The following is a 23744-nucleotide window of genomic DNA, read 5'->3' on the forward strand; positions in this document are numbered from 1 at the left end:
TCACAGTAAGGTACATTATATGCGGGTAATATAACCTGAGACATTTCGGCTGTGACACCGTGACTAGTCACATAAAAAAAAAAAAAAACAAACAAATTGAGCAAAAAATTTAAAACAGAACACAAAAACATATTAATACACAAATGTAAGTAGCAAAATATAAAATAATAATAATAAATAAATAAATGGCTGTCAACATTTTTGATTTTACTACACTAAACAAACTTTGCTCAACTCAAAGTGTTGTACACAAGGTTTTTTTTAAAATAAATCATATAAATTATGTTGTAATATAATATAATATATCTATAATAATATACTCACTTTCTTAATGATAAGAATTTAGCGAGTAGATTCACCAGTTAATAGACAAATAAGGAACTGGTTACCAGTTAAGTTTCATGTTCATGTTTGATAAACATTCCCATAAAATATTAATATTATACTATAATTGGATCTGAATTGCTAGTTGCAATTGCAAAACTGTTCAACACATATAACAATAATGAAATGTGCATCAAGTAAAAAAAAAATTAACAGAAAATAATTAAAAAATAATTTTCAGCGAAATGAATAGTAACTAGATCTGTCATACAATTAATTAGGTATAATGTGTTAACATTGTTTTTCATAATTTAATATTATATTATTATGTATAAATTGTCTTTTTAAATTGCTAAATTAAATATTATATATCGAACATGATTTAATAATTTATGTTATAACGTTCTAATTAAACAGTGTAGTTCACTCACTGTTTTTGGGAACAGATTCTTTACGTCTCTGTCCACACAGTAGTTGTCATATATCGTTAAACTGGCAAACGACACGTCTACGTGGTTGAGGTGTATATCTTCGATCTTTTTCATCCAATTTTGGTTGACCAAATAATCGTTGTTGGTAAAATGTGTGTAGAGGGGAAGATCCACTTTCTGATAGGCGACGTGGCGGTGGAGTTGGTGGAACAGGAGAAACGTATCGTCTAGATAAGGCTGGAGAACCTTCAAAAGTCTTACGCACGGGTGCCGGAGAGGCAGGACACACCTCACGTCTTGTAACTAAAGGCGATGAAATTACTGGTGTGTTTTGGTTTCGTGGTGGAGGACTAGGAGGAGTTTTGCTCCATGGAGCAAATTTGAGGTAGGTAGAAATCAGACTCTTCCTTGGACTAGGTTTCGGTGAATCTGAGGGATTAATTTCTCTAGGAGTATTTCGTTCAAACCGACTTGGAGATACAGAAGATGACCTAAAAAAAATAAATATGAAGTTAGGTTTACTTTGAAAAATGTGAAATCAAAATTGTTTTAATTTTTCATAAACAATTTCAACTTATCAATAAATTTCAGTATTCTCACCTAGAATGGTGTTGGTTTTGTTGATGATAAAACCGTTGCAGTACTAATGGACTAGTATTTGCAGAAACATTGCCCCCGTTTGTCAACTGTCCCGTCAATTGTTTGTACGGTGACAACAACACTGAAGGAGGCACTTCCATACTTGGAAAACGTTTCACAGGTTTTGGAGAGTCAATTACCATATTTCTAAACATAGTAAAAACCAAACACACATTTATTAATGGTATAAACATTAAACTACTTTAACTAACCCATTAATTTTGTTTTTATCAATTAAACTCAAAGAAGGAATTTGATTATCTGACATCTTACGGACACTAATAGGAACGTTTTCTACAGCCGGTTTTGCTGTTCTGTAAATTTTATAATTTATTAATGACAATTGTTTTTATTTATTGATTGAAACATCAGTTACACAATTAAAATATTAGCAACAAGTCATAAACCATAAATATAGCTAAAATTACTTGGGTATTATATTTTGACTTGTAGCTTCAGCATACCATTCAGCAACATTCACTGTTTTAATCATATATTTTTGTAAAAATGGGTGTTCTAATAATTGTTTGTATTTTGGTCGTACTTTGTAATCCTTAATCAAACTAAAAATATATATATATTTAAATACAAAAATAAAAAAATTATACAAATTATTTAGTATATTTTCTAAATACTCACCAACTAGATACAAAATTTCTAAATTCTAAGGTGAACTCTTGATCTTGAGGAAGTGAAGGAGGATCATCATTTAAAACCCGACTCAACACTTCAAAATCACATTTACAATCACGATACGGAAACACCCCCGTAGCCAATTCAACTAATGTAATTCCCAAACTCCAAATATCAGATCGTATATCATAATCCAGTTGCCTGGGTTCAATTCTTTCAGGCTGAAAACCCAACATTAAATTAAAACAAAAAAATAAATAAATAAATAATTAATTTTGATTTGATTTTACATCTAAATTAAGAAATACATACAGCCATGTAAGCAGCACATCCAGCATTTTTAGTACGTGCTTTAGAATCAACTAATCTACCAGAAATACCAAAGTCACATAGTTTTACATTTCCTTTTTCGTCCAGCAAAATATTTGATGGTTTAACATCTCTATGTATAACATCATGAGACTCTTTTAAATAGCTCAATGCTTTTACAGTCTACAACATAAATTTTGCATTATTTACATTATTTAATTTTGAAGATTTCTTATACTTACATGTAAAGCAACTTTCCCAAGTACGTCTTCTGGAATTGGTGCCTTAAGTCTTCTCAAAAGACGATCAAAACAAGTAGCCATCAATTCCATGCATATACACACATCTGATTCAGTAATAAATGCACCCAAACATTTAACAATATAAGGACAGTCATGAGACTTGAGTACCACTTCAAGATCAGTAGTAATACGTTTATTTTCTTCACTATTTCCAGACCTTCGCATTTGCTATAATATATGAATAAAAAAGTTTATAATTAATAAACAAATTAATCAATTTAGAAAAGTACAACTCACTTTAACAGCTATTTCAGTATTGCTGGGTTTGTGCAACATTCTTACCACATGACCACATGTACCACTTCCTAATTCTCCAAGATGCTCTAAATCTTTCAACTCAGTTTTATATTTCTAAGCATTAAAAACAAATTGATTAAATAACAATTAACTTAAAATTTCTTAACATAAAATACTGTACTAACGATTCCATTGATAGTCAGTAAACCACTCATTTTCATGATCTGTTTCATCTTGACTTCGACTTCAGAAGTATCCTCAACCCGAGGCTGCATCAGTACGCTTACTGGTAGGTCAATATGCTTACGAGTCCTAGTTGGCGTTCCCATGTCACCAACTAAAATTAATAGAGAACAAATTATAATGAAGCCATCAAGGTCATGATGGTATTCTTTTCAGCAGGTATGTTATACTATAAGTACAGAAAAAAATACAAAACTGGGCGTATACTCACGTTGTTTGGGTCGTCTCCCCGATCCCTGTCTGGGACTGGAGAGTGATGGAGGAGGCATCTCCTCAACAGTATCGCTGTCCGCCTTCAAACGGGCTTGTAAATTCAAAATTTTGTTCTCCAGAAACGAAGTGGTCATTTTCGAACAAGTCCGGTTGAACGTGTTTTCATCAATTAAACTCAAATCACTGACGATGCACAACACGACCCCAAACTCATGGTACAATTATCACAGACTTAAGGATTAAAAACTATTTTTAAACACCGTTTTCGGGGAAAATTTATCAATTATTAAATTTGATGTTATTTTTATTGGCAGCAAAATCGTCCGTCAATGTTATTCTTATCACGAACCCTTGACAGGTCTATACAGTAGGACCGGTGTTTTAAAAACGAAAAAATCAATATGATTTCAGCATAGCCAACCTACTCCAGGGACCTTATCACCGCCGCTGTACTATGATAATACACGTACGCGAATGATAACGTAAGATGAAAAACAAAGACGATTTTATATAAATGTGGCTGTTTGGTGCTTGTTTAGGACGATTTTGTCGACGTTCGTTTAACTCCGCCCGACTACTGTCGTAAACAACCTCACTGAAGTTTCTCAATAAATGGGTAAATTATATTGTTATTTTGTTTAAAATATATTCAAGGTCGATTGAAAATTACATTTAAACTTACTTAATTTACGTCTTAATAATTTTATTACACGATACAATAATGACAATTTTTCAGGTATATTGTTTCTAAGACACATACGATGGGCTTAACATTGTCAACAGTTTTCACCCGTTTGTTCGGTAAAAAGCAAATGCGCATACTGATGGTTGGTTTGGATGCAGCCGGTAAAACTACCATACTTTACAAGCTAAAACTCGGTGAAATCATCACAACCATACCAACAATAGGATTCAATGTTGAGACTGTTGAATACAAAAATATTGCATTCACAGTTTGGGATGTGGGTGGCCAAGATAAAATCCGTCCTTTGTGGCGGCACTACTTCCAAAACACCCAGGGACTGATATTTGTTGTAGATTCTAACGATCGAGAAAGAGTAGCAGAAGCAGAACGAGAGCTACACAATATGTTGCAAGAAGACGACCTCAGAGATGCTGTTTTGTTAGTATTTGCGAACAAACAAGATCTTCCTAACGCAATGAATGTATCAGATCTCACAAATAAACTTGGACTGAATCAACTGAGCCAGAGGAAGTGGTATATTCAATCTACGTGTGCAACTCAAGGCAATGGTTTATATGAAGGATTGGATTGGCTGTCAAATGAACTAGCCAAATAAAATACAGCACGTTGTGCCAACTGTAACATCCTTTAATTATTCGTTAAGATTAATTCATTTATAGGTTTGATCTTAAGAATTTTAAATATTTTATTATTATTTATTCATTTCCTTGTTTCGAAGGATATTATTTTAATATTGGGATAATATATAGTACAGCATTTAATAAATAAGTATAAATCATATGAATGGTGTAAAATGTTAACATGTAAAAATTATAACACTAAAACAAAAAAATATTAAAACATGAGAAATTGTGTTGTCATTTTATTGATGTTACTTGTTATGTAATGTTTTTTATTTTTTTTTTTTTTTCATTCAATTTCTCATGCATGGATTATATTGTTACAAACAATAAATATAATGAATAATGACATATAATATCAATAATTTAATTATTGGATTCAATTCAAATAAAATAATTTAAACTATCATTTAATGAGTGGTTAAATTGTTTTTGAGAAGTTGGTTATTGGTTATAATTATACACCATAATTTATTATTTTATGATTTATCGAAATAAACTGCCAACATTTGTACGAAATAAACTTATTATTATTTATTTATTTTTAATTTCATAATAACACGACAGAAGACCAATTTATTTTTCAATATTTACGTTTGAAATCGACTTGCACCGATACGAATTAACAAACAAGACAATTATTATTTTATGCGCTAGTCATATTCTTATATCTATGCACTATGTACCCAAACAGATAGCATCGTTCGTAATTTGTAAATACATAATTGAAATATTACTATTATAAATGTATTATGTACACAATACGATGTGTAAAAAGGAGATACGAAAAATTTAACTTTGAACGTATCAAAACGTCGTAATTTCACCCTAGGGTTGTTCGTTAACCCGTTCAGATCCGCTGAGGTATTGGAAATCGCAAATAAATAAAATCTGAACGTTCCGGAAGGGCCGTCGAAAAGAGGAAATCGGTTTTCAGCACAACATCGTGCACCTTCGAACGTCAGTCTTAAATCTTTTTATCGACGTTTTATTATTCAAACTCCAGAGTCTATAGCAGTCGTATCGTATAAATTTTCGTATCGGCGAATAGTTTATCAGTGTGTCATATAATAATATAACAGACGTGTTTTACAATTATGGTCTCAAGGCGTGTCCCGGTCGTCGCCTTATTGGTTACGACGCTTATTAATAATAATAATCACATTATGACATACTCACGAGCGGTTACAACAGCAACAGTCTGGTATAATAATTGTCTTCTCCTTCGGACGATCGATTTTCCGATCACATTTTCCATGCCTAAAGTTATGACGGTAATGAAACACCGCCAAATGCTAGGAGCTAGGTTTTCCTAAATAGAAGACAACATTTAATCATTTCTATCTATGCGATATATGAGTAAGTATGTAAAGTATGTTACAGTATAAAAATGCTCATATCTCGTTTTAAAATTTAAATATTGAACAAACAGAAATTGAAAATGTTCAGTGTTGTTTGCAGCAAATGCGAGCGTGGTCGCGTTTTCAATGTTCTAAAGGGATATGGTAACTGAGACCCAAAGTAGAAAATCCCATCTATATGATATACCAAGTCTCAAAAATACCACTGGTAAATAATTATTTTTTCGGTTAATATCTTTTTCTAATAGAAGTAGAAACCCCGATCGGCGGGCGGTGACAATGATCAACCATGAACGGGGTTGTAGATAGGCCACTAAAGGTACGATTTACACCATCGCGATAACTAGGTCCTGCAATTTTCTAGTGAAACCTATATTATTACAGTTGAAGTAATAATGAGCTAAATAACTGACCATTTGTAAAATGTGTAAAAGTATACCTGCTTAATTGACACCTTTGAAATCTTGATTCTTTGCTAGAAAGTGATGTATTGAAATCGACGAGTTGTCCAACACCGAAATTAGTGTACAGAATTGAACAAAACAATCTATAGTACAGATATGAATATTTATCGAATTGTGATACTGTTGAAGCCAATCCCCTTCAGTACGTATTTCTAAAAAAAATTAAACCTAAACAAGTGACTGTAGTTAGAGGTATGAACCAATTATCTATACTGTATTACTATAAAGTATAAATAAACTACACCTAATAATACAAATTATAGGTACCATGGTATGATATTAGGTATGACTACGAGTCTCACGTCCAAGTATTTGGAACCCGTGTCATGGTACTTAGAACGAAGTGAAATAAAATAGCTGAACTTCGTATTTTATACCGACGACGATCAATATTCATAAATCATAATGTATTAATGGTTTTGTCACAATACACAGTCATAGTTAAAAATTAAATATTCTATTGTTGTAAAAGTTTCTTAAATTATGAATTAGGTATAACGTTCTGTGCGTAGTTTTATTTTTTGCCGAATCATTACAATTTAATTTAACATATATTATAGGTATGTAATTCTTAACAGTGTTAACTACTCATAAATTGATCCAGGGGAAAAATTGTTGAACTTAAAATCAGTGTATAATCGAGCAGTTACTTTTTTATCTATGATCATAACTGCTTCCTACCACGACCACGAACATATGGACACCTCATTTCAAAACTGCAACAGCCATCAACTTTAAAAAACAATTATTTAGGAATAATGGCCCGTCATTTATTTGGGAGACTTACCTACAATTTATCTGAGTAGAGCATGTATCATTTGGGAGAGAAATTAACTGATCATTCAGGTAAATTTATAAATTATTAAATTATATGGAAGTAATATACCTATTACCTATCTATAAAACAATTTTTATAATATTTTCTACTAGGTACTAAATATTATTATTTTATCGTTTTGGCTTTGGTGATAATTATTTTAAACAAAAAATCAACATACTACGTAACAGTATTAAATAAAAACAAGAATACTTATACATTAAAATTTAAAATCATAGGAAGAATATCAAATCGGAAAATTAACAACAATCGATTATGTTAAACAAATTTTGTATGAGATAACATAGAGGTACTAATAAAAAAATTTAGTTAAGAAAATAAGTATAATATAGGTAATAAATTAAATGACAATTAATATGTTTAACACATTTTTAACTGCTCCAGTTAGAGTTCACCTAACACCAAGTGTCCAAGTATCTAAAAATGAGAAGGAACAAGTATTAGTCTGTATACATTTCATAAATATATATTTATTTATAAACTCGCCCAAATGATATTATGTTATTTTGAGTCATTCACCCAAATTAAAGACCAAACTTGGAATGAGCTTATAACTATATAAATGTATAATTATAATATACAGTCAAAATTTAACAATAATATCTTTATTTTTAAATAAATATTGCATTTAGTATAGGTAATGTAGACAACTCGATTTCTTAATTTTAATTTTAATTTAAAAAAAATTCTTCGCAGTTTTGAACTGAGGTGTGAATTATATTAGAATATTAAACAGTAACTGACGAATTACGATTTCAAAAACAATGTTTTCTAGGTCGATAAACCTCATAATGAATCGCTGAATTGTTTTTTTCTCATAGACAAAACACATTTACACGACTTTTTATTACCTATTTATATAGGTAGATAATAGATTTTATTCTATGGCTTTTTAACACAAGACTGTATTTTTTTTTTGTATTCTGATAAGCCAACTACCAGCTTGCTATTGATAACAAGTAAAAACAAAATATAAACTTGCTCCGTCTGCAGTTTACTCTCGTCATTGATCATTGGATGTATCCAAAAAATACCCTAAACCATAATTTACATCGATTCTGAATCATTTTTAATTTCTATAATATCAAGTTTGATCATCACTCTTATACATTTTAAATCGCCTAACACGCATCATGGAGGCCTCTATAGAATTTGAACCGTTCATGAAGACCGGTTTTAAACTCTTACGTCGCACCAAAGATTCAAATTCTGTTAAACAATTGTTTAAACATTTCGAAGACTCTATACAGGAGTTGTACGGTAATAGTCGGCGACCAACAAACGCTGCCAAAAAAATACCTGTTCCTACCGCTTTGCTATCAAAAGATCTGGGTATTGGTATTGATCCAGTGGATGTAAGTGAAAATAATTTCTATAATACATTAACAGCACAATAAACATTTAAAAACGTTCCAGTTAGATGACGAGTCGAGCAGTTCGAGTTCTTCTTCCAGTCCAATAGCAACAACATCCAAATCCATTATAGAAGTGAACTCTTCTCCGCCACCCACTATAACATTGGAACAGGCCAAATCTGATCCTGTCATAAATATTGACTCAGATTCTGAATCAGAAACAGAAAAGGTAGAACCTTATTCCTGTTGTACTTGCAAGTATGTGAAAAACAATTATAATCACTCTGAAACGGTCAGTAATTAATTTTTTTTTTTCGTTTTTTAGTGAAAGTTTTGTTTTAATGGGAAACAGTTTGGTAGAATGTTTAGAATGCCATTCTATGTACCATCAGAACTGTCATAACCCACCAATAATTGACATAAACTTAAACGACCCTCGAATTGTCTGGTACTGTATCAATTGTAGACAGAAAGACTCTCAGAAAACTGTAAGTATAATAGTCTCATGTTTAAATTCTTGCCTTTGTAGAATTAATTTTTTCTTATTGCATATAAAGGATTCGCGTTCATCGGGAAAAGAAAGCAAGAAAAGCTCTTCCAAAAATTCTGGATCTAAAGCGGAAAAATTATCCGGTAGTAAAAATTCACAAGGTAAATTTCATAAATATTTGTGAATTATGTACAAAAAAATAATAATAAATAATATGTCTTTTTATAGGAGGCAAATCAAGTTCTAGTAAATCTAAATCATCTTCTGCTAATAGCAGTCCTAAACATTACCCTCCCACTTCAAGTACTATGATGTCTGTTATGGAAAAGAGAGTTCAAATGATGAAAAAGAAAGCAGCTAAAAAAACTGAGAAAAAGAAATAAAAACATAACATTTGATATTATATTTATAGAAAAAAAAATACTGTACATTTTTTTTTTTTAAACATTATTTTAATAAATAACATTGTTTATTTATTTTTTGATAGAGTACGTTGTTTTTCGCCAAATTCAACAATTTTTTCCTCTACAGATAAACCTTTACGTCTTCGGACAGCATTCATGTAATTTAAAGCTCGATTACCAGAATCAGCTTTTTCTCCAAAAAGTTCCAATTCTTCTTCAGTATTTGGCACCCAAAATGGATCAATATCAATTACCTATAGTGAAAAAATGTTAAAAAATAATAAATTTAAATGGTTCTTTTAACCATCATTTTAATATTTATTACCTCCCAATGACTAAAAACAAGTTGCGGACTAGCTAAACCAGATGTTTGTTTTCGTATTTCTGCTGAAAACGAAAAGCTTTCGATAACTGGCAACAAAGCAGTTATATTAAAAGTGGATGCTGAACCATGTGCCATATCTGAACTAATGACTCGACCATGACGTCTTCCCAAAACTGCATACATTTTACCTAAACAACAATATCTTATAGAAATCAATAAAATCTATTAAAACCAAAAATGTAAATTTACCTAGAATTTCAGCATTGGCTTGAATAGAACACGAGTACATAGCAGCCATGAGTCTTTGTGGTTGAGCTTGAAAAGCTTTCCGACATCCTTCTTTCACAGCTGACATGATTTGTCCAGACATAGGTCCATAAGGATCACTGTTTTATAATCAATATTCTATTTTAGCAATTTATGGTATGGTTATAATTAAGAAATGAATTATTTACCATGATGTCTGTTGTAAAACATCAACTGTCCAATCTTCAACTACAAAACACACCCCTGTCATTGGTTCTTCGCATAGAGGACCAGCCAATGTTGCTATTTGAAAACCATTCATAAAACTATTTTCATACTTTGTCAAATCGTTTACATTGTCTTTTGGATTCCATACTGACCTTGTGTAATCTGAAAAAAAAATATTGTTTACTTCAAGAGCTCTTGAATTAACAATGCACATCAATTCAGTGGCGTATTTACGGTGGTGGTCCAGGGGTACTCCCTCCCCCCCAGAGGAAAAAAAACCGATACATATTCCTGCAGTATATTTCATTAATAAGCATAGAAATTGGTATTGTGTGTATTTTGACGACGATTTCCAAGTTACGGCTAAATATAATGTGTGATAAAGGCAATAGGTATACAGTTATGATAGTTTATATAAATTACTTAATTATGTATAAACTGTGGACCCCCCCCCCACAAAAAACTAATACGCCACTACATGAATTAACATTTACGAGAATTACATGTATTAAAATTTTATAAATTTGTGAATTTAATTCACAACAGGAATTGGTAAATCACAGATTTGTACAAATCATGTATGTGTTAAAATTGTGCTTATGGTCTAAAATTAATAAATAAATAAAATTAAAAACCACGTTTTTATTCTTATCTATTTTTATATTACAAAAATGTTAAAGTGAAATTAATGAAATTGTATTTTCACTATTCAATTTGAGTATTGTTTAAAATTTAAAATTGTATTCAAATGAATGTTAAATGTAAATAAATTTCATGATAGATAACTATTGAAAAAACTGCATTCTAAAATATTAGTTTTCTATGGAGGTTCTGGTGCAAAATTAAATTATTAATCACTGATCACCCCCTACCTATGTAGCAACTAGAAAACCATTGAAAATAAAATAACATGTAATAGAAAACGCGTGATATAATAACAAAATGCATGGGTTTGTGTAAACTTAACTACACATAAAATAGAGACCTCTTGTTTATACACTTTATTCATTGACACAACTTTTTAATGAGTATTTAATAAACATTTACTTGGTATTTTATTTAATAAGATATTTGGACCACATTTTCTAGGTCCAAACGCCCAAATTTGAGAAACGTCAATATTATTTCCAAGTGCTTCTTGTAATTGAGACCTAAATGTATCAATAGCGATTTTAATATTTTTAGAAGCACTATCTTCAATTTTCAAACGTTCTAATGCATCAGCAATATTTTCAGTTTTTTGTTCTGATAGAGCTTTTAAAATGTCTGTTGATTTTTCCAGAAGATTTGTAGCAGCTATTGGCAAAGGTTCCGCTCGTATCTTAATACAACACAGATGATTTGATGTATAAACATTCAAAAGACCATTTGAATTTTCTTCAGTCTCATTTTTCTAAACATATACAAAATATATTTGTTAATTATTTATGTATAATTTATCTGTTTATTACATTCATTTCAAAGATTTAACTGTATCATTATGATAATAATTACTTGATTTTCAACAACTTCATGAGCCATATCCACTTTGGGCGGCACAACAACAGTCTCTCGAAAAGGTACTATTGGAGCTGACGCAATAACTTCGATTTTAGCATATCTAATGAAAAAAATGAAAAATTATTAATATAAATATTTTGTTATTACAAATCATAATAATTAACATATATTTAGCTTTATATAAGTTATTTTTTTTATTATAATTTATATTTATAATTATAATCTTTATAATTTGTAAAAAATATTTTCAATATTTATAAATGACATAAGTGAGAGAACTACCTATTAATAACCAAATTTACGTATCACATATCTCAATTGAACTAAAGTTCTACTGTTTTAAAATACTTATACTAATATTTTAAATGCTAAATTTATAATTGTTTAACTTTTTTTATTTTAATATCACATATAAATATTTAATATCAAGTTTTGAATAAAACTTTTATTGATTTATTGATCTGATACCTTTCACGAAGGTCATCTAAACATTTTTGAAGATGAACTTCTCCTGCAGTGACAATTACATGCTCACCTGTTTCTTGCATTATTACCTATAACAAACAATATACATTTTGTAATATTAATACAAATTTAAAATTTTGTGTAATTATTAAAAAATGACATATTAGTAGCAATATTCAAAATCAATAATAATTTAAGTCAGCATTGAGCAAGAAATTGTGTCTGGAAAAATATTATAATACTATAATTATAAATACTTATCAAACATTAAATACAAATAGTTTTTGTTTACCATTCAGTTCTTTATAAAAAATTTAAATAATAAAAATATTTGCTGGCCTGCAAATACAAGAAAATAAACATATTTTTTTCTTAAAAAAAACCTATATTTTAAGTCAGTATATTTTTTAAGTTGAAAAGAGTGTTTATGAGTTTGAACCATGATAGAAATAACTACATCAAATCATGTCAACGTTGACAAAGATATCAAAATGTACTCAAACTTGAGTATTCCTCCTAATCAATATGCCTCTATTCCTGTTCAAGTAAAACTACCTAACAATAATACTTTGTCGACTAATTTTGCTTTATCCGATACAATTTTGGAAGTCAAACGTTTCATTTTACCAGCTTTACAACCAAAAATAGAAAATATACAACAAATAAAATGTGTTATGCATGATGAACATAAAGTATTTGAAACAAATGACTATACAGTACTAAAACAAAAATGGAACAATTCTCCCATTCAAATATCTGTAAGTATTAAACATCATGAGGACATTGAAAAGATATCCAATGAGCCCAATGCTTCAGGCACTTCAGCACAGCTCATAATTCATCCAGAGTATGGGAATATACTTGATACTAATGCCATGATTCCAAAACAAGTAACAGGATATAAAAATAAAAATACCGGTAAGCTGTACAGAAATACAATTGTACAAACAGTATCTGAAAATATTGACATTGATAGTCAGTACTACGAGAATAAAATGTCAATAGCAATTCAAACAATTCAAACTAAAGATGCAACTACTGAATCTATTGTTGAATTTGGTACGCAAACTGAATCAATGGATGTTCTTCGATCATTAAATGTTATAAGAGAAATAAGTAACCACCATAAAATAAGATTAACAACATTTAATTAACTTTTGTATTATCTAACAATAGCTCCTCGTCAATCTGTTATACTTCCGGATGTAAACAGAATAAAAGACCTTGATAAATATGCTCGTGTAATACAAAAGTCTGTACGATTGTGGATATCAAGAAAGAAATTTAAGCGCATCTTGGAATACTATTATTACAAAAAGAAATTAACATGTGATGAAGAAAAAAACTTAAAAAATATTATTAAGTTTGAGCAGTCACAAAATAAATTAAATCTACAATATCCTACTAAAACTAGAGATTTTGAAGCTCTTTATTCTATAATTCATGACCATTATAAAAACATCAAAAGTTCTGAAAAAAATAAATCACCAAAATGTATAATAAATGAAAATAAAGAACACTTAAAAAAAGAATTAGAATGCTTTAAAGAAATAACCAAACATCAGAATCAAGTTAAAGAAATAGCTAAAGATAAAAAAATATTTAGACAACTATATAAAATATCTAAGCCAGTTATCATGACAAGAAGCAATGGAGAAACAATTTCCATAAAAACTCCAGAAACGTATCAAGCCAAACAATTGATGAAACTTTACTTAGACCTAAAGAAAAATAATCTAAGTAAAGATGAAAGAACTAAATTGCTTTTAAAGTTGCGAGAAACTTTAGAGCCCTTTAAAGAAATAGATTTAACAAAACCAATTATTGATTTGTTAACTAGAGAATTAACTATGTTGAATGTTATTCAAATAGAAGATGATAAATTACAAATTTTAAGAAAACGTATTGAAATATCTTTTCAATGGATTTTAAAACAACCAGAAATAAATCCAGCAATCACATCAAAAATATTAAAACCTATAAATTATATAAAATGCTATAATTGTAGGAAGTTAAAAACTTTGAACAGATTTGTGATGAAAGCAAACTTAACAAAAGCAACAACATGTAAAGATTGTAGTCATTTGTATAGAATTACAATAGACCAAATAATTTTAACACCCCATGAAAATATATTGCAAAATATTAAAATAACTGAGGCACAACTATGCACAAAAACTTGTTTAGCATTTTTCTTAAATGCAGAAGATATATATTATCTAGTTACAGTCATATGGAAAGGAAAATCAGCTATTAGTGACTGTAATGATATAATACAATTAAGATTAGTGAGATGGAATAAAGAATTGGAATGGTCCCCTTCAAACACAATATTATTGAGTATTGAAGAGGCTTATTTTCATTCCAAGATCCGTAATATATATAAAATGTATTCATCAACATTAATTGATAGCATAAATTTTAAACATATACTTGCAAAAAAATATTTTAAAGGTTTAATAGAACAAGCAGAGGAATGTGATCGTAATATAAAGAGACATAAACATATCAGAAACAATTAAATAAAAATGTACATAAATCTTTCTATAATAGTATAATACAATAATAATTCATACCATTATTTATTATGTTTATCATGTATTATTTTCCAATATAATGTTCACATTACCTGAACACATGCATCTGCTTGATTAAGTAGTTTAAGACCCTTGACAAGGTCAGGTAAATCCATTGAATGTTTTGGTTCCAAAGCTACCCTCATGATTGGTGTAGCCATAGCTTTAATTTCTGTAAATGGTGGACAAGCTAGAGTTGTAGACAAAGTAGCACTCTTCAAGATATATTGTTCTAAATTACCAGCACCTATATAAGAGAACAATACAATTTATAGCTAATAAATGTAAATATGAAATATAAATTAAAAAATATTTTTACCAAATATATTGCCAGCGGGAACTTCATCTACAGGTTCTAAATCCCTACCCATTAACATATACAAATCAGTTATGGTAGTTTTCATGACATGCTGGTCAGATTTTAAAGTAGCCAAAGTACATTTTTCATCGACAAAAAAATCCTAAAAACAATATAATTTCTATTTGTATTCATAACATAAATAATTTACTTATAAAAACATACTTTATCTGTTATTTTTGATGGATCATGTTTAGGTCCTAAAACATACATTTCTTGACCACGGCGAATTGTACCGCTGTACATTCTTCCAAATGCAATAAACATTACATCATTCTCATTCTGGGTAGGTTCTATAACTTCTGAATTATTTTCTTCATTATTAGCTGTAGCACATTTTGTTTCTGGATCTTCTGTTTTTATTACACTACTTTTTAAAGCATGTTTAATTCTTGCTAACTCTCGTCTTTTAGCTATTTCTTCAACAGTTAATACTTTTGGTTTATTTTGAGGTAAATATTTTCTTTTAATCTAAAATCAAATAACATAAATTAAATGATAAAATGTTTTTTTTTTCTTTAATACAATAATATATTTGTCGTTTATACAAACCGGAAACATTTTAGAAACAAAAGCTATAACTGGCACAGAAGCATCATCCGGACAACATTTTAAAAAATCAGTTTTCAATGCTATGGTTTCTTTAGGCATAAGATTAAATTCTTTCATTGGAGGACAGAGTAAAGTTTCAATTTTAACATCAGTAAGTTGATTTGGTGCTGGGCATTTTTCACATACCATTCCTTTGGAGAATTCAAGATTTAATTAAATATATACATCATTATAAGTAAATCAAAATATATTTACCTAAAACTGATAAGGATAAAGGAATCCATTGAGATAAAAAAGATTGTAATAAAATTCTTGTATCTGTTTGACGCAAATCTCGGGCAAGAAGTGTCACATTCATACTTTCAGCTATTTTTAATAAACGCTCTTTGTCCTAGAAAAAATTGTTGTTTATCAATTTGTTGATAGACACAGCTTACTGTTTAAAATATCATTTATACTGTTTTTAAAATTATTTAATTTACTTTTTGATTAATAATGACATCATATATAAGCCAAATGTTTTCAAGTATCATTTGTACAAAAATTGGTTTCTTGGCTTTTTCTTGTGCACCTTTCATGATTCTTTTTGTCTTTGAATGTAAATAAAAATCTCCCCATAACGTTTTTTTTAAGACATCCACGTTCACACCAAGTTTCTTTGATACTAAATTTGCAAATGTTTCTATACTAAAACCACTTAAGTAAGTATATTTTGAACAGTATTGAAGAGTAAATAATAAAATAAAATTATTCAATTAACAAATTATTGAAAAAACCACTTCTTTATAATTTAAATAGTCCTGTACAGCACTTTTAGTTTTAAACATTAACATATTTTATTTTTAATAAATATGACTGTATTATGTTAATATTAAAAATAAATTATTGCTTATACTCTTTATGATTTATGAGACATCAATCAAATTATTTTTTAATCATGTCAAATTTACCTCTTAAAGATTTAAACATGCTTACACATAATATAAATGTAGAAAAAATATACCTAAATGCCCAACCATCAGCAGCAGATGCAAAAACTACATTTCCTTGCTGTGGTGAAAAATATAAATCAGAATCATCAGCGGTCTCAATGGCAGTGCTCCATTGATTATACAAATCTTCACCTGACTGAATACCAACATGCTCTTTAGTTTCAGCTTCTTTTTCAAATACATCTTTTTTAAAAAGTTCTCCCACAACAGCATTTATCTAAATATTATAAAATTAACAATTTATAAACATTAAATTGAATTAAATTAAGGCAACACCTACTTGTTCAAGCACTTGAGTTAAATGAATATAGGCATCAAGTGGTGTTAAATTTAACTCCAATATCAGCCTATCAATCTTATTTAATACCAAAATAGGTTTTATATTTTCTGACCAAATCTGCTTTAAACAAGCCTACAACCAAAAATTATAGGTGCATACAAAATATCAATCAAACTAGTTATTTACTGTTTAATTACTGATGTTAATCAAAAAGGGTTCATATGGCAATAATAGTTTACCTGAGTTTGAGGACAAACACCTTCTACAACATCAACAATAATAATAGCTCCGTCACATAATCGTAATGCAGTAGAGACTTCAGAAAAAAAATCTACATGCCCAGGACAATCGATTACATTAATAAGATATTCTGATTCATCTGAAATAATTATATTCATAAACATTAATATAATGACATAATTCACAAAATAATTAATAAATAAATATACCTTTGCAATGATATAATGCTATTGATGAACTTTTCATTGTTATACCACGTTGTTGTTCATCTCGTCTACTATCCATGTATCTCAATTTGCCAACCATCTTCTGAGATATAACACCATTACTGGCAACCAAAGAATCTGCCAATGTTGTTTTACCATGATCAACATGAGCCATAATACAAATATTACGTATAGAACTAGGATTATGTTGAAGTTCAACCAGTTTATTTTGAGCAGTGTCCCTCATTTTATTTTGTTTATTTTATCAAATACACTGAAATTTAATTAAATACAATATTTAAATTGATTTAAAAACGATTTTATAACATGATTACAAATAAATACATGTGGCGAAAATTTAAGATGCAACAAGTTATCATAGAAAACTAATATTTAAATTAATGTAAAAATCATCAAATAATGTTAATATTAACAATATTACAAAAGTACAAACTGTTACATAAAAGTGACTTTAATATTTAAATTTATCAGTGAGAGAAAAAAGCTCAAAAAACTCGAAAATATTAAGATTTAAAACAACCACGATATAATAAAAATACCAACGTTCTAAAAATCAAACATGAGTGATACTAGTATCTTCATCCGTGCTTATCAGTTATTATTTGAATACACTATCACGATTATACGATATACATATTATATCTTAAATCGTGTACACTATCATTGTTAACATTTAAAAAAGTTTAACTTTCTAGTTAAATCACAGACTTCTATAAAATACAGAATATTATATAGAAGCACAGGCTTAGAAAATATCTTCCAACTTTTCAAGACCGAGTGTAGAAGTATTGTATATTTATATAGAAGTCTATGAGTTAAATATATTTTAAACCATGATCTTTTCTGTGGTTTCTAATCCGTAACCGGTTCAAAACCATGGTTCTATACTTCGGTGGAGTAATCTTATTGGTTACATTTTTATCTCCGCGGCAAATATTCAATCAAACTGTAATTATTACACACGATGGTAGCTAAAAATGTATAAATGTAAAATTGACACCAATAAATTGTACCGAATTCAACGCTGTGTACTTCAATAATGATAGATAAATTTGTAGGTATCTTTTCAGAAATGCTATTTTACTATCAGCGTGTCATGTAACTATTTAAGACGCGATTGAGTACTAGTTAGTATGTTAGGACGTGATTTAGATAATCTGAATTAGATACCTATATTATAGTTGATAACACATTATCGTAGTAATCATAGTTATTTTACATTTATGGGTATAGCAGTATTGTAAATCGACTAAACCGTAAACGTCGTAACTACACATCGGCCGAATTGAAATACCTTATGAATAATATACATAATATGATCTAAGCTTAAAGATCAGTACACTATCACCGTACTTCGTAGACCGTGTATTGGTATGGTCGTGTGTTCAACATTTTCTTGTTAATTCACAATTAGGTGATCAGTAAACATTGTAAACGGAGAAATTCGAAAAGTCTGATTGGTTTTGATGAATGGTAAAATAGACATTTGCAAACATAATAAACGCTAGAGGGCTTAGATAACTATATCTAGGCTCTTTAGTAAACGCCATAAAGAGAGTTTCCATTACAAACGTGTACGTGTACGTGCATAAAAATACTTTTCTATAATTGGTTGGAACGTGTAAGCTTTCTGGTACACCAAAAGCTTACCGCATGTATACCAACCAATCACAGAAAAGAATTATCTATGCACTTACCCATACACGTATGTAGTGGGAACTCGCCTCAAACCATAGCGTTTGGTCTGTTTGATTCCACAAACCAAAACCGTGGTCGAGTTTATTTATACCTTCATTGCCGCCTATATCGTGCTAACTATTTAAATCTACAATCGGTTTGGTATCACGGAGGTCCAATAATATATCATAATTTAATATAATTCTTTATATTATACCACCGTTAGTAGGACGTATACGCGTATACCGTACCTGTCGATTACGAATTTCAACCCAAGAAACATTTCAAACATATTCTAAAACGTTTACCGCTATCAAATTTCCTCTTGGGTCAACCTTTTTACGTAAGTACACGTCATAAATATTTTAACCATAATTACTTAAATTAACCATTGTGAAACATTTTTGGGGGCGAATGTAAGTTCCTATACGAGACCTAGCAGGTAAACAAAATACATATGTAATTTCCTACACAGTAAAAAAGATACACGAGTAAGTTCCTACATTACGTATTTTAAAAGTTATCAATCTAATATCAGTTATATCATATTAAAATAATATTTGCATACATATTAACCCTTTATTTTATATAGTATACAATTTAAAAGCTACCTATCTAATTTAGTTAAATAATTTTAAAAATAATAATTGTAAAATAATAATAATTTATAATTCTAAAAAAAATAAAAGTAATACATTCTATATAATATTTAATAATTTACCTAATAAATATTATCAATTTAATAATTATGAATTATAATTATATTACAATTATTATTTTTAAAATTATTAAATTGGTATGTGCACATATTATGTAGGAATTAACGTATGTAATTGTCTACCTGTTACTCTTACGATTCCCCGTTTTTGGGACTGTTCATCAAAAGCGCATACACGCGAGTGTATATAGTGGAAACGCCTTAATTTTTTTCGAATTTACTGTAAAATTATCTTAACTGATTTCTTTGCTAACAAAAACCTTGAAAGAGATAAATCGCTGGTCTATAAGCAGGGTGAGTACATGAGTACATGATGGGTGAATACTGTTAATAACAAATCCCTCTCTTAAAAACCAGTATTACACTTAACTTCGCCTATCTCTATACATATCTATTATAAATACGATCAATACATTTTAAGAACTAGGTATTAGATTATTAGAAACCCTTATTATTCATTAAATTATAGGTTGCACTAATTATTAATGTCTATAGTCATAAGTTCATCGAACTTCTTAAATCTTAAGCCTTAATATACGTGTAAGTACTCATTAGTATAAGTGTATATTTAGTTATGCAGGACTTGCAGAAAAGATTTACAATTGCTTTTCATTATAATCTCAAACATGACACAATAAATAGGAATCACGCACACCCTGCTTAATATTTATTCACTTCACATATATCGAAGCTCTCTACTTTTTAGATAATCATAATTCAACATTGATACTTGTTAGTTGACACAATGGTACCCGTGTTTGATGAAATATCTATTAGAAAAATATAATTATTATTTTCACGGTAAAAGAAAATAGACTAAGAACATAAACTTAAAAAAAAAAATATTTAAAAATTTAAACGTAAACGAAAACGCAAACAAGTAATTTAAGTAATTTATATTGCATAAACCAAATTTCTACGTTCAAAAAATGTATGGATCAAAATAATATAAAAGTAATGTTTATATTTTTGAACAAAATTTAGTGATACTTTACGCAATAATCAAAAGTTGTAACCTAGTCGCATTAAATAAATTGCATGCTTGTATAAAAATGTTTTAAAGCATACTTCAATTTCACAAGTGTCCTGCATATTGCCTATATAAGCTCCTTAAAATTACAATGACACAAAAGTACTTATTAGTTATTAATTATTATACTTCCTAGGTAGTGAATACGTCTTACGTATATCTATTGCTCTTAGATTTACTTAGTAAATTTTTTTTAAACTACAGTTATCAGTGTTAGTGTTGGGGGAGCAGAGTCTTTGCACGAAGCCTCTCACATTATAAGGATCTTGTGGCTAGACACCTGCACTCTTTTTTATATATTTCTTAATTTTGTGCTATCCACACTTGTTAATATTAAATAATAAATAATAATCTGAATAATAATTCACAGAAATATTTTTATCGCAAACATTTTTATGTTATATGCTTGAAAATTTATAAGAAATATTATATCTTATGTATAAGAAAATACTTAAGTATACCCATATAATATTTTTTGGCATATTTTTATCGAGGCCTCGAAAATCCTAACATCAGCACATTCGTGTCAAGTCATAAATTGTATTCATTAAAAATATTAATTGTGAAAATAATGATTAACGATTAATATGTACTCTGAAAAATAAATATATAAATTATATGAACCAAGGCTCTCTCATTTTTAATTGCGCTTTGTTATTAATATATTATTACTTATCGTATTATATTTATATGTATACGGTTGTATATGTTTTTCTTTGATTTAATAAAAAAAAAATATTTTTACGATTCCATTCGGTTATGCTTAAACAAAAATACTTAATATGTTTCAACGAAATGATAATTATTGATGACTCACTTGTGTATGTTACAACTAGGTCATAAAATATATTATAATGTTGATAAGTCTATTATTTTTCTTTTTGAAGTGTCAAGTATCTACATGCAACATGCTGATAGCCAGGGGTGATAATTAGAACAAATAATAGATAACAACGTAACTACATATCTTGTCAATCTACCTAAAGTAGATAGACCAATAAGTACGCTTAATATAAATCCAATATTTTCATTATTGTATTTATGTTATGGACTATGGTCTATGGTGTACCTAAATAATGCGAAAATCTATATGTCTATATGTATGTACATTGTACAATTGTACATATTATAACATATTATGCTCATCTCCTATTGTTGTAGTACTTTCTTGATACGTTATAATTTTCATCCAATGTACAAATCGAAAACAATTAAACTCATCAAATAGCAGTTTTATGATAGGTATTTAGTATTTTACTGTATATTTGCTAGTGTTTTTTTTGTGAGTTTTACGTAGCGTGCTTATAACGACAAGCGAGTCATATAATATATAATTAGATTATGAACACCGTCTTAGCGAATAAATCTAATAACGATATAATATTAATTATTAAATAAAATAAATATACAATATATCAAAATATGAGCTATACCTACGTACAAAAAAACCGCGGGTCATTAAAATCTTAATGTCACACCTTATATTAGTGAATAAAATATTACACTCATTGTACACAACTATTCGTATACTAATATAGTTAACGAATCCTTTCATCAAGTTTATAATTTTAACGCCAAATTTTGACACGTCATGGATGAAAGGCATAGTGGACTTTTGGCGGCGGAAATGTGGAGTGGTAGATATTAAACGCCAGAAAAAAAAATGGCCAGAATGTTTAATTAAACATACATATCTTCTTAACAAATTATATATAATTTATAATTATTTGTATTTGACAAAGTTATTTTTTACGTAAAATATATAAGTACTTCAAATTTATCTATATAATATCTATATCACTAAAAACTGAATAGACAATAGAGTGAAGATAAATGTAAGAAACTATGAAAGTAATTTTTTCAAACACGCAGTTAATACCTTAACCTTAGAAAGGTTAATAACAAATATCATAAATTAAATAAAAACAACATACCTAATATTTGTAGATAATTATCATACAAATGTATATGTTACTTTTATACTTTGAGTAGTAAGTGCTAATAGATTGATCTTTGTAAAATTAAAATTATTAAAAACCAACAAATCATTTCAAAAACTATTAACATTTATTTGAAATAAGAAGGAAAAAAATCATTTAGTTAATATTTTAGTAATTTGTGTAATCGAATTACCAAAATGTACATCTCAGGTCATATTAGGTACACATGGCGTATATATTCTACCATAATATGCAATATATTATTATTTTAATCATACTCATTCGCTACCTACTTCTTATTTATTATAATTAATTATTGAGTTAAAGATATTAAACATTTAAATGATTATAATACAATATGAATCGATTACTATAATAATATTTATGTATAATAAACAAATGTTGTCATTATTCATTAGTCATTAGCAATATAAATTCGTTTTTATACAGATAAATAAATTAGCTTAGGTTCTCGTAGGTTTATATTTTTACCCTTGATTCGCGCATAATAGTTAATTGTTTAATATAACCTTCTCCTCAATAATTCTCTGTCAAAATTTCTGTGAACACCACTAGCAGGGCACGTCGGACGGTTGAAGCGAGAAAAATATCAGTGTTAGGGGCCGCTGGAGAGGGACGAAAATAATTACCTCCCACCACGGCATTGCCGACCGATGATGAACTTTCCGTGACAATAATTAGTAGGTACGGCGCGACAATGGCAATCTACAATCTTAAATCTAAATATTATTATTATACAAACACGCCCGTCCGTCGTCACTCGTCACTGCGCATTAACACGATGTAAATAATTATAAAGA

At 28.8% G+C, this 23744-nt stretch overlaps 5 protein-coding genes across 6 annotated transcripts; 3 read left to right on the forward strand and 2 right to left on the reverse strand.

The window, feature by feature from the left end:
* Nucleotides 1-43: 43 nt before the first annotated feature.
* On the reverse strand, nucleotides 44-3676 carry LOC114127951 (dual specificity mitogen-activated protein kinase kinase 7-like). Its single transcript, XM_027992332.2, has 10 exons — nucleotides 3330-3676; nucleotides 3061-3212; nucleotides 2876-2989; nucleotides 2579-2806; nucleotides 2340-2519; nucleotides 2034-2248; nucleotides 1823-1957; nucleotides 1607-1708; nucleotides 1356-1541; nucleotides 44-1246 (listed from the first exon to the last, which is right to left on the reverse strand). Exons 1-10 carry the CDS (start codon nucleotides 3463-3465, stop codon nucleotides 802-804), a joined length of 1893 nt encoding a protein of 630 aa, XP_027848133.2. The 5' UTR covers nucleotides 3466-3676; the 3' UTR covers nucleotides 44-801.
* Nucleotides 3677-3780: 104 nt separating this feature from the next.
* LOC114127956 (ADP-ribosylation factor 2) lies at nucleotides 3781-4886 on the forward strand. Its single transcript, XM_027992338.2, has 2 exons — nucleotides 3781-3947; nucleotides 4068-4886. Exon 2 carries the CDS (start codon nucleotides 4093-4095, stop codon nucleotides 4630-4632), a length of 540 nt encoding a protein of 179 aa, XP_027848139.1. The 5' UTR covers nucleotides 3781-3947; nucleotides 4068-4092; the 3' UTR covers nucleotides 4633-4886.
* A 3391-nt stretch (nucleotides 4887-8277) lies between these two features.
* On the forward strand, nucleotides 8278-9649 carry LOC114127943 (integrator complex subunit 12). The gene is made up of 5 exons (XM_027992318.2): nucleotides 8278-8675; nucleotides 8737-8933; nucleotides 9001-9163; nucleotides 9233-9326; nucleotides 9394-9649. Exons 1-5 carry the CDS (start codon nucleotides 8454-8456, stop codon nucleotides 9546-9548), a joined length of 831 nt encoding a protein of 276 aa, XP_027848119.1. The 5' UTR covers nucleotides 8278-8453; the 3' UTR covers nucleotides 9549-9649.
* On the reverse strand, nucleotides 9546-18069 carry LOC114127941 (elongation factor-like GTPase 1). 2 transcript variants are annotated; one of them, XM_027992316.2, is made up of 18 exons: nucleotides 17883-18069; nucleotides 17541-17811; nucleotides 17331-17470; nucleotides 17092-17223; nucleotides 16823-17028; nucleotides 16302-16506; nucleotides 16075-16210; nucleotides 15820-16010; nucleotides 15433-15738; nucleotides 15229-15370; nucleotides 14963-15156; nucleotides 12337-12422; nucleotides 11863-11968; nucleotides 11416-11761; nucleotides 10350-10530; nucleotides 10144-10280; nucleotides 9895-10082; nucleotides 9546-9823 (listed from the first exon to the last, which is right to left on the reverse strand). In XM_027992316.2, the coding sequence occupies exons 2-18, from the start codon at nucleotides 17782-17784 to the stop codon at nucleotides 9635-9637; spliced, it is 3129 nt and encodes a 1042-aa protein (XP_027848117.2). In that variant the 5' UTR covers nucleotides 17785-17811; nucleotides 17883-18069; the 3' UTR covers nucleotides 9546-9634. The 2 variants fall into 2 exon arrangements, with proteins under 2 accessions (XP_027848117.2, XP_050053524.1); XM_050197567.1 differs by having other exon boundaries at nucleotides 17992-18010.
* On the forward strand, nucleotides 12774-14931 carry LOC114127942 (IQ and ubiquitin-like domain-containing protein). The gene is made up of 2 exons (XM_027992317.2): nucleotides 12774-13449; nucleotides 13510-14931. The coding sequence occupies exons 1-2, from the start codon at nucleotides 12774-12776 to the stop codon at nucleotides 14853-14855; spliced, it is 2022 nt and encodes a 673-aa protein (XP_027848118.2). The 3' UTR covers nucleotides 14856-14931.
* Nucleotides 18070-23744: the final 5675 nt, after the last annotated feature.

This window comes from Aphis gossypii, chromosome 1 (genome assembly GCF_020184175.1).
Source record: "Aphis gossypii isolate Hap1 chromosome 1, ASM2018417v2, whole genome shotgun sequence".
Lineage (NCBI taxonomy): Eukaryota > Metazoa > Arthropoda > Insecta > Hemiptera > Aphididae > Aphis > Aphis gossypii.

Bases quoted from the DNA above. Each gene is read 5' to 3' on its own strand.
- LOC114127943 (XM_027992318.2), top strand. From the start codon at position 8,454: ATGGAGGCCTCTATAGAATTTGAACCGTTCATGAAGACCGGTTTTAAA. The intron at 8,676-8,736 runs GTAAGTGAAAAT...AAAACGTTCCAG, and splicing joins TTGGTATTGATCCAGTGGAT to TTAGATGACGAGTCGAGCAG. The intron at 8,934-9,000 runs GTATGTGAAAAA...TTCGTTTTTTAG, and splicing joins TATTCCTGTTGTACTTGCAA to TGAAAGTTTTGTTTTAATGG.
- LOC114127956 (XM_027992338.2), top strand. From the start codon at position 4,093: ATGGGCTTAACATTGTCAACAGTTTTCACCCGTTTGTTCGGTAAAAAG.
- LOC114127942 (XM_027992317.2), top strand. From the start codon at position 12,774: ATGATAGAAATAACTACATCAAATCATGTCAACGTTGACAAAGATATC. The intron at 13,450-13,509 runs GTAACCACCATA...ATCTAACAATAG, and splicing joins AAATGTTATAAGAGAAATAA to CTCCTCGTCAATCTGTTATA.
- LOC114127951 (XM_027992332.2), bottom strand. From the start codon at position 3,465: ATGACCACTTCGTTTCTGGAGAACAAAATTTTGAATTTACAAGCCCGT. The intron at 1,709-1,822 runs GTAATTTTAGCT...TAAAATTTACAG, and splicing joins AGTCAAAATATAATACCCAA to AACAGCAAAACCGGCTGTAG. The intron at 1,542-1,606 runs GTTAGTTAAAGT...TACTATGTTTAG, and splicing joins GATAAAAACAAAATTAATGG to AAATATGGTAATTGACTCTC.
- LOC114127941 (XM_027992316.2), bottom strand. From the start codon at position 17,784: ATGAGGGACACTGCTCAAAATAAACTGGTTGAACTTCAACATAATCCT. The intron at 16,011-16,074 runs GTAAATATATTT...AATTCTCCAAAG, and splicing joins TTTATCCTTATCAGTTTTAG to GAATGGTATGTGAAAAATGC. The intron at 15,371-15,432 runs GTATGTTTTTAT...TATTGTTTTTAG, and splicing joins CATCAAAAATAACAGATAAA to GATTTTTTTGTCGATGAAAA.